Here is a 17,028-nt window from a genome sequence, read left to right as displayed (position 1 = left end):
AGTCAACTTTGTGCAGAGTCAATATACACATTCATCACAACCTCTCAAAATCTAATTTAGACAGATGGGATAAGCTTTTTAAAAGTGGCCTTTGAGACTGAATAAAGGAGAACAGCACAGAATTCTGAAGAAAAAAAAACAACCTATTTTTTCAGTTTTCTGTAAGCTAGTAAGGCACCAAGCTAAGAACAGATCAATTCTTTTTCACAGAATGGCCTGGGCTGAAAAGGACCACAATGATCATCTCGTTTCAACCCCTCTGCTGTGTGCAGGCCTGTCAACCACTAGAACAGGCTGCCCAGAGCCACATCCAGCCTGGCCTTGAATGCCTCCAGGGATGGGGCACCCACAGCCTCATTGGGCAACCTGTTCCAGTGCGTCACCACCCTGTGTGAAATACTTCCTCCTAATAACCCTAACCCTAAACCTCCCATCACAGTTTAAAACCATTCGCCCTTTTTTTCTAATAACCTATACGTTGCTTCCCATTAAAGCTTACCTGAGAACATGAAGAGATATCTTTAAAATTCTTTTCAAGCACAACTGATTTGGTGTCTGGACTGATGAGGTTAACTTCAAATCTTCCAACCTTGGAAAAAAAACAAACAAAAAACAAACAAACAAAAAAAAAACAGAAAGAACAAGAAAGTCTAGTTTATGACTGCCTTGGAGGCACAGTGCTAATAGCAAGAAAAATGTCAAAAATCTACCTCGTTCCACTTCACACAGCACCTTCAGCATACTGGCTCACTCAGTAGGAGTAACGTTGCCATAATTAAGCCTATATTGGCTAATAGTATTTCAGCAAGAACAAAACACTCCATTCAATAGAAAAAAGATTTAGAAAGAAGATAGCTGTGGAGGGTGGACTTTTTCATTTTGAGCTATTTTGGTCAAAAGATCACATATTTGGCAGATTATTAAGATCTTTGATACAATGTGGCTAAATGATAAGATCCAGTAAAGAAAACAGCAGAACTACACAATCTGTGGATGGTTTGATTTAAAAAGGAAAATAAAATATCATAAGCTAGAACCTCAAAACCACCAGCACCACAACAGTTCCACAGATCAACTGAGATACTATGCTAACCTTAGTGATTCTTTCAGGTTTTATACCAATTATGAATTAAAAAGTAGAGGTTCCGCAGCCAGTTATCTTTCAGTTTTCCCAAACCACTCCTCAAGCACACAGAACTTTCTCCATAGAGCTTAGGGGATTTTGCAACTAAATCCTTGTCATTACTAGTGATAGTCATGGACCAAAGGGCAATACATTCTCACTTCAGTTAGCACTTACCTGAGAGAATGAAGGCAAGAATGATCTTAAATGTAAACAGAAAGACAAAAAAACAAGCATGTAGCTCCCTGTTATTTTAAGGCTCAAAATTTATTTGCTTTCATTTTATGGCTCACCTCCCTTAAGTGTCCTTCTATTTTCTCAATACAAGCACAGAAGATGTCAAACGCACTTCAGGCAACAGAAGAAAGGATGTGAGGCTGTATGGGAACTGCTGGGTCGTGGCCTGAACCTCTGATTGATCACGTAAGGCGAGCAATGAGTCAGCCACAGGAGCACAGGTGAAGGCAATTCACCTGTGCTGCTGGAAGGGGTGGAGCCTGGCTCCACATCTCCTAGACCTACTTAAGAGCTGTCTACCAGTGGGAAAGGATCTCTTCTGGAGATCTGCTCTGCTGGAGTTTTTTAAGTGAGCCCAGGATATGGGTAAGCATCCTATCTTTTCTGCTTTGGTGTAATAGCTATGTAGACAAGCTCTCTGATATACCTCATAACTATAACATCCGTACATTCATTGGTTGTGCAGAGGCTGGAAACAAGAAGGCCTCAGTGCAAGTAGAAATATTACTTATCTGGGAAAGACAAGTTTAACATCAGCACAATTTATCATAAAGGAGCTGGCTCAAGCATACAGCTGCAAACTTAGGAGCTTCTTTTTAATTGAAACAGGATATATTCATAATGAAATTGTCACGGATTATCTTTTTGAATAAAATACTTTTTTTTCCAACTGAGCCCCAGATCTCACCAGCATCTCATCAAATCTCAACCAGAATTACATATGAAATACTCAAATCTGTCCTCAGAAACTCAGCTTTTGTTGAGCACAAATAGTTTCTTTTTCTTTAAGAATCTATCTGGGCTTGTGAATTGTGCTGACTGCCTTAAAACCCAGTTGCTTTTATTCCAATTATTTATGAATAAATATTTCTCAGAAATCATGAAACCACACCGGACACATACTACTTATCTTACAAGACTTGTCTCAGCTTCATACTGGACATGTGACAAACTCCTAGGACACACCTGAAACAACATTGTCCTGTTCTTCTCAGAATCAGAAGGCTGAACATGACTGGGTGCACTTGCATGTCTTCTGCGTGGCTTCAGGTTTGCATCATGAACCCTTCTTTGCATAACTGCAGTGACACTGCTGCACCGGGAACGAAATTCCTGCTGCTCATCAAAGCCAGAGTCCTCCAAAATCCGCTCTGGAAAGGAGCTACGGGTGCTGGCCAGGTTGGTCAAATTGTTCTGGCTACCAATTGTAAACATCACAGCATGCCCTGTGGGGGTATTTGGACTTCCCAGCTCCTCAAATGGACTATCCAATGGAGAAGCTGGTGCATTTCCTTCACACAGAGCTAAGTCCAAACTTGACTCATTATTCCGCTGTTCATTGAGTAGTTTCAGGCGCTGACGCTCATGAAGGCTGAATTTCTCAATGCAATCATCAATTAATGATGAGGGAGCTTTCTTGTGAGCCACTGTAACCTTCCCACAGTACAAGACCTCAAATTTTTGAGAGTTATAGAAAGCATCTTCGCTATCCTTACTTGGTTTGGCATCTTCTTTCAGTGCTGCTTTGGAGACTTGTCTTATGCTGCTGATGACATCAGGAACCTAAAGGACAGTTTAAAAGATCTCTTTAGCAGGCACAAAAGAGAGCACAGATAAAGAAAAAATGGCTGTTACTGTAAATATTCCCATGAGTTATTCAATAGAGTGCCACTACTTCTTCGCTGTCAAAATAAAAGCAAATTCGAAATTCTGTACAGACTATTTCTGAAGTGGAATCAAAGCAAATAATTTCTAATATTTTTCACAGGGATCTGTTTCAGAATATAAGGTTTTAAACTACCAAATCAATGAACTTAAAGTCTACTGACAGATGTCTGCATCTACTCTTTTTTTTCCTTTTACTAATACTGCCTTCTCTGTTCTGCAGCCCTATGAGAGCATTAATGTTTCATTTTCCTGTTGTCTCAGTCATCACAGAACACTTACATCTCTCTTCTCCTGCACTGTTTTTGCCTACAGGTTCCTACTATATCCATATAAGGCCAAACTGCATATCACTGTAGCAGAAGTTCTTAATTTCAGCCCTGTATCACCCAGTCTTTTAAGTTCCACCTCCATCATCCCAGTCACCTTAAAGAACGTCTGCCTTCAGTATCAGCATACTTAATGTACGAGATCCCTCTCCCTTTTTTTTTTTTATTGCCTTCACTGAAAAACAACCAAGATTCATGTAAGTCTACCGTCAGCTGATCAAGTGATTTTACTTCTTTCAACAGTATCCACCTCTGGATAAACCCAGCCTCTTTGTCACCAGCTCTCATCTTTTCCAGAAGGATAACAAATGGCACATATATTTGGAAGGATGTGAGTTACAATGAGATGCAGGGAGGCTATCTATAATACTTTCCTTGCAAGAGAGATCAATTCTCTGTGGTTACCTATCCAATGCAATCAATCAGTAGTGAATGTTGTATTTCATATAGCTTCTTAGTACTTGTATAACATTTTTTTTTTCCAAAAGAAATAAAGAAAAATAAAAAGAGAAAATGTAATTCTGAAACCACAACTTAGAAAATAAACTTTGCTTCCTACAGGGTTGCTTTATTCCAGTCATGATACAATCTGAAACATGCTAATTAGGCAGTGATCTTGTATGCCAACACTTTTGCAACTCATGGTGGAAAATTACTTGGTCTCAACCACCATCTCCCATTACACACCCCTCCTCCATTGGGCATTCAAACACGAATCTCCTTCCACTTCATTTGTTGCAAAATTAATCCAATTACTCTATGATCTACTGACCTTTAGCTTTTGTCCTTACAGACATCATCATCATCTTGGTTTTCAATGAGGCCAAAAGTTAGTCTTGATACAGTGCAGACGGTAGGCTGTATTTAATCTTTATTCATTCTCACTGGCAGACTGCTTTACCATTGCCCATTGTGCACTAGCTCGCAACCTGTGCCAGTTCAGCTGGAGGCAGACATCTCTCAAAGCATCCATGCTGATTCATCTTCCAAGAGACAGTTTTTCTCACTGACTTTTTTTCTTTTTGCAGGAAGCCCTAGTCACCATCACAATTACACCAAAGTTGTGTAACTTTTTTTGGATTTGAATATTAGCTCATTAGTAGTTCACATTGAAATTGCACAGCAAAGTTAGACAAATGAGTAAGCAGAATGGAGATTAAAAATAGTGAATTAATGGGACGAATCTCCTTAAATATTTTTAGAAGTCAGTTTAGTAGCATTAAGAATAACTAGGCTAGGGAAACATACAAAATCATAGAATCATAGAATCGCAAGGTTGGAAACGACCTACAAGAACATCTAGTCCAACCACCCTCCCATTCCCAGTACCACAGGCTACTAAACCATATCTCGTAGCTCCTCATCCAGGCGCCTCTTGAACACTGCCAGGGATGGCGACTCCACCACCTCCCTGGGCAGCCATTCCAGTGCCTGACCACCCTCTGAGAGAAAAAGTTTCTCCTAATATCCAACCTAAACCTCCTCTGGTACAACTTCTGGCCATTTCCTCGGGTCCTACTATTTGCCTGGGAGAAGAGGCCAGACCCTTTTTCATCACAACCTCCCTTCAGGAAGTTGTAGGGTGCAATAAGGTCTCCCCTGAGCCTCCTCTTCTCCAGACTCAACAATCCCAGCTCCCTCAGCCACTCCTCATAAGACTTGTGCTCCAGACCCCTCACCAGTCTTGTTGCCCTTCTCTGGACATGTTCCAGGGCCTCAATGTCTTTCCTTTAGTGAGGGGCCCAAAACTGAACACAGTACTCGAGGTGCAGCCTCACCAGTGCTGAGTACAGGGGGATGATCACCTTCCTGCTCCTGCTGGCCACACCATTTCTAATGCAGGCCAGGATGCCATTGGCCCTCTTGGCCACCTGGGCACACTGTCAGCTCATGTTCAGCCGAGCATCAACCAACACCCCCAGGTCCCTTTCCTCTTCACAGTCATCCAACTACTAATCCCCAAGCCTGTAGCACTGCATGGGGTTGTTGTGGCCAAAGTGCAGGACCCGACACTTGGCCTTGTTGAACCTCATCCCATTCACCTTGGCCCAGCGTTCCAGCTTATCCAGATCCCTCTGCAGGGCGTCCCTACCCTCAGGCAGATCAACACCACCTCCCAACTTGGTGTCATTGGCAACCTTACTCAGGGTACACTCAATCCCTTCATCTAAGTTGTCAATGAAGATATTAAACAGGATGGGCCCCAGCACCGAACCCTGGGGACACCACTTGAAACAGGTCTCCAGCTAGACTTCACTCCATTGACCACCACCCGTTGAGCACAGCCCTCCAGCCAGTTCCTTATCCAACCGAGGGTAAAACTGTCCAGGCCACAGGCAGCCAGTTTCCACAGAAGGATACCGTGAGAGACCATGTCAAAGGCTTTGCTGAAGTCTAGATAGACTACATTAACAGCCTTTCCTTCATCTACCAGTCTGGTCACCCAGTCGTAGAAGGAGATGAGGTTGGTCAAACACGACCTGCCTTTCATGAACCCATGCTGGCTGGGCCTGATCCTGTGGATGTCGCGCACGAGCTGTGTGATCTCTCCCAAGAGGATTTGTTCCATGACCTTCCCTGGCACTGACGTCAGGCTGACAGGCCTGTAGTTTCCTGGATCCTCCTTACAGCCCTTCTTGTAGATGGGAGTCACATCGGTAAGCCTCCAATCCTCTGAAACCTCTCCAGTCAACCAGGTGCTAAGCCAGCACCCCCGCCAACTCCCTCAGCACCCTAGGATGAAGCCCATCTGGTCCCAAAACTTACTGAAGTGTTTCAAACTTCTAATACTTTCCTACAGTAGTCTCATGAAATTAAGCAGCTAAAGGGGAGAAATGGGATGCTTATTATTTAAACAAATATGGACACTTCACATCTTCCTGGACATAAACACTGGCAGTCAGTTACAGTAGAGCAAAAAAAGTTAAGCAATTTTTTTCATTCACCTACACTGAAAGGAAATAAATGCTTAAAGTATTTAAACAAGCAATTTACCTTGTGTATTCAGAATTTTTATCACGAAACTTCAAAGAAAGTTACTTCAAGCAACGAGACTGGTAGAGGAAGATAGGCAGTGTATTTGCAGAGGCATACTTTCAGCCCTAACAAATCCAGTGGAGAGAGTGCTGGAATTCTGTAAGGAGAATTAATTCTCTCAGGTCTCATCACCCAAAACTGCTAAGCAGAAAAGCAGATGACTACATTCCAAAGGGAGTCATAGAGGGCTTCTCAGGTGAAAAAGTATGAGCTGATAGTTCTATGGCACTTTTCTGGGACAGTTGCTGTCAAACCAGGAGGAACCGAAAGTGTAATACAGGACATGCCTATATTTATCACTCATTAAATTTCCTTAGATTTTTGATGAGAAGTGCACTGTCACATTATTACTGTAACACACATTTTTACAAAAGGTAGAAAGGATGACCCAGGGAACTACCATCCTGTCAGCCTCTCCTCAGAGCCAGGGAAGCATAAAACGGATCCTCCTGGAACCTATGCTAAGGTGTACAGAGGAGAGGGAGGTGATATGGGACATCCACTATAGCTTCACCAAGGTCAAGTCCTGCCTGACCAACCTAGTTTTCTATGTAGTCAATGTTGATGTAATTGCAGCAGTGGACAAGGGAAGAGCCAGAGATGGGAGCTCTCATGTCCCTGTTCATTGCGGAGAGGTTGGACCCTGTGGCCTTTAAAGCTCCCTTCTGACTCAAACCATTCTGATCCTGTAATGTCATTTACCTGGACTTCAGTAAGGCCTTTGATACAGTCCTCCATAACATTTTTCTCCCCAAATTGGAAAGACATGAATTTGATAGGTGGACTGTTCAGTGGATGAGGAACTGGTTGTGAGATCATACTCAAAGAGTGGTGGTCAATGACTCAGTGTCTGGATGGAGATCAGTGACAAGCAGTATCTTTAAGGGATCGCTGCTGAGATCGATGCTCGTTGGTGACATCAACAGTGGGATTGAGTGCATCCTCACCAAGTTTGCAGGTGACACCAAGCTGCGTGGTACAGTCAACATTCTCAAAGTACAGGGTGCCATTCAGAGAGACCTACATAGGCTCAAGCAGTGTGCCCAGGGGAATCTCTTAAGGCTCAACAAAGTCAAGGTCTTACACATGGCTTGTCTCCCACTACCAACACAAGGTGGAGGACAAAATAATTGAGGACAGCCACACAAAAAGGATGTGTGGGCTTCAGATGAGCTTTGCTCCCTTCCAGGATGCTGAGAGATGTACACATTTACCAGAGACAAAAGTGGTACTTCAACTTTAATACTCTTGAAATAGTGTTCATAGCTACTCCTTCTAAATCTCAGTAACTGTGTGGAATTATTGAGATATTATCCAAGTCTAACAGTTGAGAGCAATTGTTCAGCAATGTGTAAGAGCCAAGAGAACTCAAGAACTCAAAAGAGCAGAGGTCTTTCTTCAGGGCCCGTACCAAAAATCCTCAGTGTGAAGAGAACTGCCTCCAAAACTTGGTTTCACAAAAATAAAATGTCCAAAGGTGAGAGGAAAGTAAGAATAGCTTTACAACAACTTTAACGAGGCAATATTTCACTCTAAGGAAACACGATGCATCTGATAAGTCTAATTAAGGAAAAAGCCACTTGGGAATCTAAATCAGTTATCATGCATATTTGAATAGCCTAGAGTTGTATGAATCACTCTACCTAGTTAGATCTGATTCAGTGCGTTGATCCAATAAGGAACATCAGCTGTGCTCAAATCGGAATGGATGTCACTAGTCAAGTTCTGCACCATCTACAGTAAGTCAGCTCTGAACATAAGAAATAAAATGTGATAGGCATTACACTCTTTCCAGTGAACTGTAGGGCTTTGGTAAGCTGAAACTAAAAAAAAAGCAACAACTTCAGCCACATGGACCTCCAAGCTATTCCATTTGCACTTGGCAACCCACAATTTTGGTCATACAAACATTATGAACTACTGTGGTGCTTAACCTATTTGTCCAGCTAGTTAAGGTTAATGCTGCAGCACTTAACCTTGGAGGGGAAAAAAAGAAAAAAAAAAGTATATTAATATATTCTAGATCTGCTGATTTCAGCTCTGCAGTTCAGAGTCTCCATCCAATCCTGTCCTTTGTGACTACATGTTCTTGTTTCAGCTGAGATACTTTCTTCCTAGTAGCTGATAACAGTGCTGTTTATTCGTTTTAAGATGAGACTAATGTTGATAGTGCACCAGCATTTTTGATTGTTGCTAAGTAGTGCTTACATTAAGTCAAGCACTTTTCAGATCCTCAAAAGGAGATGGGGAGAAAGAACCAGGACAGCAGATCCAAAGTGGCAAAAGGAATATCTTACACCATATGGTGCTGCGCTGAACAATAAAATTGAGGGAGCTGATTCAGGGGGGGGTTGCTGCTGCTCAGGGAATGGCTGGGCAATGGTTGGCTGGTGATGAGCAATTGCACTGCACATCATTTGCTTTGCATACTCTTTTATCATTACTATTTTACTGTCATTATTATTTTTATTATTTTATTACTATTATTTTCCCTCCCTTTTCTGTCCAAAAACTGTCTTCATAATCAACCCATGAGTTTTATCTTTTATTTTAATTCTCTCCCCCATCCCAATGGTGGGGAGTGAACATACAGCTGCATGAAGATGAGCAGGTTGAATCACACCACACCTGCAAGAGGGTCACATAAGAAGAACAAACACCTTCCTCATGTATAAACTGTACAAAGTACATACAAATACAGTAAGAGTAAGTTGTACTATACATCAGGAAGCATAACTGTGTTCAATACAGAAATGTACTTTCATGATGGGGAGGGACATCATTTAACCTGACAGCTCTAATGCAAGTTTCTTTCATCTGACTTAATTAACAACAAAGTCAGCAAAGGAAGACCACATGAAAATATTTAACATCAAACTGAAACTTTCTCAGAAATCCTTGTGTCACGCAATGAGATTTTTGCTTTAATAACGTCCAATTTTATCAACCTTGCTTTAGAAAGAACAAGAAACTTAACGATAAGGTGCTTACCACTGATAGCTAGAAGTTGTAAAATAGAGAGTACATCAAGTCTACTAAATCATGCATGCAGCGGTTCTCCTCCATGCTTTTTTTTTGTCACAATTCCAGGCAGAGTATCTCCATGGAGATACCACACGCTTTCTTGAATAGCAGTGACAGAAGTCAGAGTGCTAAAAAAAATAAACATTCTTTGAATTTACAGCAGCCTTCACCAAACAAAGGTGGAGCTCACCTTTTTGCTGGAGAGTCATCATTCATTCAGACAGCAGTAATTAACACTCTCCATTTTAAGCAAAAGCAACATTTTAATGCTATGAATATCACAAAAAAAGCAAAATGCATTTGCTGGATAGTTTCACATCCAGAGCTACAGAGGATTTCATTATGCCACAACTTTTCTAGTTGTTTCTGATCTCTGCTAATTTCTGTCTGGAATTCAGGAACAAAGCAGAGCCTCTCTTCTTAGCACAAGGCTTAAAGCCATCAATATGAAGGACTAATCTGACAAATAAGCCTAATAACTCTGGCTGCCTAATGACAGCAGTTCTAGTAAGGAGATTACACACAGAGCACCAGAGCCACTCTGCCTTTCTCACTCCACCACCCGGTTCCCATTAGCATCAGATCTTACCAGCACACTTGGAAAGGAGAGAAGCAAATGCCCCACATGTAATAATTACCTTACGGCATGGGCTCCAGCTCAGGAGCAGAGGCATGTTCAGGCAAAGCTGTCACCGAACCTTGGTGCAGAGAGCACAAACGCTCAGCAGCAGATTCCTGCTATCAGTGAGAGTTGAGAAGATCTACACTCGGCAGGGGCTGGTGGTCATCTGGCAGCGCTGAGCACATCTACTGCTCAGCTTGCAGCCTGGCAGCGCAGCAGACGTTACGCTTCGGGGGCCAAGCGCTTCCTGGCTTGGGACTGGGAGCTGCCTCTATTTGAATAGCTGCAGTCCCACTGGTGATCTGTGCGTATTTGAAAACAAACAGAAAGCAGAGAGGAACAAAGAGAAGCAAAATGCTGCCCCAGAATTCCATACTCAATGTTTTGTTCATTATTCAAAGTTCAACATCCATTGACTAGAAACCACAAAAATGAGCAAATTTTGTACAGGAATCAGACAGACATTACTCCCATTTCAGATAGGGTTAAGCTGCACAGCCACAAGATGGGAGAGGAGAAGCCAGCTGCTGCAGCAAAGCACAGGCTGAAACAAATAAGCCACGTATCATATCCTGCTGCATATCGGGCATTCCACACTGAAGAAAGGTTCTTAATCTCACATAAAAACACACCCAAATGCCAGCTGAAGCCTATGTATCAATAACTCTTCTCAATCCAGAAAGACAGAAAACAAACCGCTGTAACTGCTAGCTCCCCTGGCACAAATGCTTTTAGACCCATCCAGGCAGTACCGTACTGATCACACAGCCCTTCTGCACTCCCACCTCTGCTGCAGTCTGCTGCATCGCACACTGAGGACAATGCTCCTCAAGTGCTCACTATTAAAAATGCATTTTCTCATAAAGAGATAAAAAGACCAACCTTGGAGTGATTCAACGTAGGCAGTCACACAATCGATTTGTGGGCTTTATGTCAGATATTTAGAAACTGGAACAGAAGAATTTGTGTCCTTCAATTGACTTAGTGCTGAAGGACTACCAACATCTTTAGTTTTACTGAAATGAGGATTTGCAATCAAGAGAAATGCTATTGCAAAGGAAAAGAATAACAGAACTGCTCAGCATTTCTGCAACCCATCTGCATTTAGTGTATGTACTTCAAAAAAAAAAAAAAAAAAACCAGCTTACAGAACATCAAGTCACGCTCTCAGCAGCCAGCAATAAACTTCTTCCATCAAGTCTGGATCATTCTGCTGCAAGTCTGTGCTAACATAAAACAAAGCCAGTAGCAAGGAGGACAGAACATGGGCTCTGGCAAAGAAGGAGCCACCAAAAACAGCTTCTGAAGCTTCTAGCTGACACTCATCCTAGCAGCTGGTGCTTCCACACTTCTGCTGTTCATGCCAAAGCCTACAGCAAAACACAACGAATAAGCCAAAAAAACCCTTTCAGGATTACACTCAGTAAAGTTCTGCTTACAGGAGACACAGTTTACCTATTTGCCTGGCCTATTCTGTTTTCTAGGTCTCCGTTCAGAACCCAGTTAGGTTTGTTACTACACACTGGAACAGATTGCTCAAGGTGGTTGTAAATCCCCATCCCTGGAGGCATTCAAGGCCAGACTGGATGTGGCTCTGGGCAGCCTGGTCTAGTGGTTTGCAACCCTGCACGTAGTAAGGGGGTTGAAAATAGATGATCATTGTGGTCCTTTTCAACCCAGATCATTCTAAAGGATTACTATGAAGCAATGCACTTGTTTTACTCTGCTATTCAAACTTATGATACATTTTTAGGACACCACACATTCCTGCTGAAGGCAGACCTGAAGATCATTATACCAGTCTAAAAGGAGCGAGATATTTTGGTAGGCAAGATAAAAAATTAAATAGAAAAAAAAAAACATTAGTCAAAATAAATCTTACTTGAGATCAACCCAAGAACTACTTGCCCTGTTTGGTCTCAGTGCATTCACCAGATAGAAAAGCCTACAAAAACTGCACAACCTTCACTTGGAGAACCTGCCATGTTAGCTAATGCGCTGCTGGAAACTCATGGATCACCTAACGCATTCTGTGCACGACATGCGCACAAGATGCTCTGTGCCAAGTATCCAAATTTAAATAAGCAGTATAACCATAGAAGGTGGATCAAGTTACTTAACAGGAAAGAATGCGTAAGAGGTACAAGATTGTTTGGATGCCACAGTAGACAACGGATGCCTTTTTTTATGCTTGCATGCTAGCACTGCACCAAGCTATATCAAAGAACTGAATGGATGGCAGTGCAACAGGAACATTGTTTTCCGTGAGGAAGGTACATATGGTATTTTGCTCCTAAGTTTAAGCCAATCAAACTTCTGCTTTTCCACCTTTCAGAGACAGCTCACATACACACTGCTTGAATACTTTGCAATCCGCAGAAGTGTCAGTACAGATAAACACAACTGTCTAAAGTTTTACATGTTCTTCCTTAGAACATGTAAAACAGTAATCCCCAATTAATCTACCAGTAACATACCGTAAATGTACACAAGTATTCTCAGGCTTGTTTCCAAGTTCAGGATGTAGTCATAGAACCACTGTATGGGAACTGCTGGGTCATGGCCTGAACCTCTGATTGATCACCCAAGGCGAGCCATGAGTCAGCCACAGGAGTACAGGTGAAGGCAATTCACCTGTGCTGCCAGAAGGGGTGGAGCCGGGCTCCACCTCTCCTAGACCTATTTAAGAGCTGGCTACCAGTGGGAAAGGATCTCATCTGGAGATCCACTTTGCTGGAGTTTTGTAAGTGAGCCTAGGATACGGGTAAGCTTTCTATCTATTCTCTTTTTGTTATCATAATCTGCTTTGCCTAACTCTCTTGTTTATTTTGTAATGATAACATCTTAATGTTCATTGATTATACAAATCACAGAATGGCCTGGGTTGAAAAGGACCACAGTGATCATCTAGTTTCAACCCCTCTGTTATGTGGGAGGGTCGCCAACCACCAGACCAGGTTGCCCCGAGCCACGTCCAGCCTGGCCTTGAGTGCCTTTTACAGCATGCTTGCAACATCCATTCATCTTGAACTTTCCCACTGCTTCATCCCATGTTTTCCTCAAGTATGACAGCACAAATTCAGAAAAAAAAAATATGAAGTTCAAAAGAGTGCTGTGAACTTCACTCGGCATTTCATTTTTTAGAAAGATTTGCTAAAGACAATGTTGCTCTTTAGATCTCCAAAATTTTTTAACGCCCTATTATTAAAGGAGCTTACTGTGTAAGATGGTCGTGTGGACTTCCCAAGCAATTAACACATTCCCTACATTATCAGTGACATCAATGACAGAAGTGAGTGCACCCTCAGCAAGTCTGTAATGACACCAAGCCGAGTGGTGCAGTTGACACAGTGGAAGGAAGAGATTCCATTCGGAGGGACTTCAATGGACTTCAAAGGTGGGCCTGGGTGAATCTAATGAGGTTCAACACAACAAAGTACAAGGTTTTGCACTTGGGCCGGAGGAATCCCAGGCATCCATACAGACTGGAAGGGGCGGTCCTTGAGAGAAGGACCTGGGGGTGTCTTGATGGATGTAAAGCTTAACATGAGCCAGCAGTGTGCTCCTGCAGCTTGGAAAGCAAATGATATCCTCGGCTCCATCAGAAGAGGGGTGGCCAGCAGGGACAGGGAGGTGATTGTCCCCCTCTACTCTGCTCTTGTGAGGCCCCATATGGAACAACGCATCCAGGTCTGGAGCTCCTAGTATAAGAAAGACAGAGAGCTGTTGGAGAAGGTCCAGAGGAGAGCCACAAAGATGATCAGGGGACTGGAGCACCTCCCCTACAAAGACAGGCTGAGGGATTTGGGCTTGTTCAGCCTGGAGAAAAGAAGGCTGCAGGGTGACCTCATTGCAGCCTTTCAGTACCTAAAGGGAGCCTACAAACAGGAGGGGAATCAACTCTTTGAAAGGGTGGATAACAGCAGGACAAGGGGAAATGGTTTTAAGTTGAAGGAGGAGGTTCTTTAGTATGAGAGTGATGAAGTGATGGAACAGGCTGCCCAGAAAGGTTGTGGATGCCCTCTCCCTAGACATGTTCAAGGCCAGATTGGATGGGGCCCTGGGCAGCCTGGTCTAGTATTAACTGGGGATGTTGGTGGCCCTGTTTGTGGCAGGGGGTTGGAGATTCATGATCCTTGAGGTCCCTCCCAACCCGGGCCATTCTGTGATTCATTTCCTTTAAAAAAAAAAAAAAAAAAAAAAAAAACAAACAACAACAACAACAAAAAAAACAGCTCATTGAAGCATTTTGCCCATTTATGGCAAGTCCTCAAATGCAGATCGGAAGATAAGGAATTTCCTTCTACCTTTAAGGTGCGAGTACTAAGACAAGTAAGTGCTCCATATATGATGTTTAAGCCAGATTTTTTTTTAATTCAGTAAATTTAGACAAATTCTCAAGATTTTAACTTTAAAAACATGAACTCGCATACTGACTGACTAAGAAATTAGCACACCCCGGTAAAGCGGCTTTTCCCTAATTGAGAGATCAAAGTTTTAGTGCTCCTCAACCACAACTCCTAAAATGACTATGAGCCCACATTTCATTGAAAACCACCTGCATCTGACCTCCGTGGATGCAACATGACATTTACAACTCATTTGTTAGAACAGCTGCTGCCCTTCTATCACTGAAGACACTGTCGCTATGTGTTTATTAATTCATCGTGAACTCCAGGAGATGGGGGGAAAATGAGATTCCATTCTAAGAGAATTGGCTGTAGCCCAGGGCATGATCAGGTACTGCAATAACTGCAACAAAACTCCTTAACAATGCTGGAAATTCCTTAATGACACAAAAACATAGAATCATTAAGGTTGGAAAAGATACCAAAGATCATCTAACCCAATCATCAGAAGCCCCAGAGTTATGTCTTTTCCAACTTGATGTTTTCCCAGAAAGTTCTAACTGCAGTAATGAAAGTACAGTAAGATTACAAACTTTTACAAAAGTTGTTTTGAAACTTCTGAAGACTCCTTTGCTAGAAGGGGCATTCACTACGAAACTGTGAAAGATAAAACAGTATTTATCAGCCAGTGTGCACATGGGAGAAAAAACATGGACTGTAACAGCTTTTCAGCAGCTTCTCTACTCCTGTCAAGTAATGTTCGTTACTTTTCTAGCAGTTCAGAAGCATCCACTTGTGCAAGTTCCAGCTGGCATGGAAATCTCACACCTTACAAGAGGAACTGCTTTATCTTACAAGACTATAAAACACCTAAGCAAACAGCAATGCAATCATTTTCCCAGATAATGACCAGCAAATGACCCTACAATAAATACAAGGAATAAAAAAGCCTCAGGAAGCCCTGTTGATCCAGATGCTGAATTCTCAGCTGCTTGGAGCTGAAGGTACCTGATGGAGCAGGAAGAACTCACTTAACCTGGTTTCCTCCAGCACCACTCCTTGAATCCAATTCTTGAATCACTGCTTTGCCTGACTGGTGGGGATAGAAAAAGCATTAATACTATGCCCAAAGGCATAGCTAGCACTCCCCAAAACACCCAGCCCTACTCTTGCTGGGAGTCACGAGTCTAATCTTGTCAATCTCTAGCTGTTATAATACTATGATTTCATCAGAAGCTTATATTAGCTGTGAAAAGAATACAGTTAGATAAGGCATTCAAAATTAAATCCAGACAGCTGAATGTACGAGAGTATCTCAGATTTAATAGCTGGAAGCACTATTTTATTTTTTTTATGCAGAGGAATTCCAAAATAGCTACAGAGTTGCCATCAATAGTAAAAAAAATAATAAAATAATAAAATAAAAAAATTTAAAAGAGCACAGCTCATAGGACTCAGGGGTAATAGAAATGGAGATCATTTCCCAGAAAGCTCTGACGCCAGTCAAAGTAGTAAAAAAAAAAACAGTAAAGCAAGATTGCTGCACCAACACTGATACACAAAATGAGCAACCTAAGGGGAAAAAGACCCAGGAGACTGCATATATTCCCAGAAAGCTTATGAAACAGTTGTTTTGGTTTGGTTGTTATACTAAGCTCTGTAAAACTGTAGGCAAAGGGCACGAAGGCAGGCAGTTACCATATAAGGCAGAGAACACAATATGCAATCAATACAGAGAACCAAGACAGATGGAAGGGAGCTGAAAACATGCGGTGGGGCAGGAGGCTTTGTTTTTAAGCAAACATTTTACCTCAGGTAAAAGAACGTTTGCAATGCATCACTAATTGCTGCTGATAGATACTCCTTGTCTCAGTGCTCCCAACTAATCTTTGTTTTCTCACTTCAGTAGGCATGGTAGTTATTTCTAAGCTAGCAACTGCCCGACAGCATAAACTGTAAGATAGTCCATCCACCAGCTCCTGGTAAGTGAAAGATTCAGGGAACCAGCTGCTGGGACTGGCTCCTGTCTATGCAGGTCAGACAAAGATGTCAGCTGGAACTAAACAGTGTTAAATTAAAACAGTGGAAATTTAGCTTAGATGTTAGGAAGGAAATTTTGACTCAGAGGGTGGTGAGGCCCTGGCACAGCTACCCAGAAAAGCTGTGAATGTCGCATCCCTGGAGGTGTTCAAGGCCAGGTTGGATGGGGCCCTGAACAACCTGAGCTGGTGGGTGGCAGCCCTGCCCATGGCAGGGGGGTTGGAACTGTGTGGGTTTTGAGGTCCCTTCCAGCTATGCAAGCTACTCTATGATTCTGTGAACTTACAGAGCTAATACTGCTAACAGCATTCACAGCAAGAAAGGCTTTATCTCATCCTAGCAGTAAGACCATAAATATTCCAAGGATTTCTGGAATCTGGAAGCCCACATGGCTTCGCTACTTCTGCCAGCATCTCCATCTTCCTAGTATTATTGTTAGCAAATCCTACTTGGGTACCTATGCATGAAGGTGTACTCCTTGCATGTACAGGAGAAGGGCAGCAGAGACCCAGTGTCTAGGGTTTGGTGAAAATGTATTTAGACATAACAGAGCAATTTCTGTGCTATGGCTGTTTCTAACCTCTAATCTAAATGCTCACTTTA

General features: G+C 42.4%; 1 protein-coding gene and 1 long non-coding RNA gene across 2 annotated transcripts in view; one reads left to right on the top strand and one right to left on the bottom strand.

Moving 5' to 3' along the window:
• Positions 1-17,028, bottom strand: part of TBC1D4 (TBC1 domain family member 4) — a 105,355-nt gene that overhangs the window by 40,129 nt on the left and 48,198 nt on the right. The window contains exons 2-3 of the mRNA XM_048933297.1: positions 2,327-2,923; positions 500-589 (exon numbers count right to left, since the gene is read on the bottom strand). Coding sequence (XP_048789254.1) covers positions 500-589; positions 2,327-2,923 — 687 coding nt within the window. The remainder of the gene's footprint in view (positions 1-499; positions 590-2,326; positions 2,924-17,028) is intronic.
• On the top strand, positions 11,163-15,627 carry LOC125687942 (uncharacterized). The gene is made up of 2 exons (XR_007374524.1): positions 11,163-12,800; positions 15,161-15,627. It is a non-coding gene; the product is annotated as an uncharacterized LOC125687942 (long non-coding RNA).

Source organism: Lagopus muta, chromosome 1 (genome assembly GCF_023343835.1).
Source record: "Lagopus muta isolate bLagMut1 chromosome 1, bLagMut1 primary, whole genome shotgun sequence".
In the NCBI taxonomy this organism is placed as follows: domain Eukaryota; kingdom Metazoa; phylum Chordata; class Aves; order Galliformes; family Phasianidae; genus Lagopus; species Lagopus muta.
This window is presented reverse-complemented; position numbering and strand designations above follow the sequence as displayed.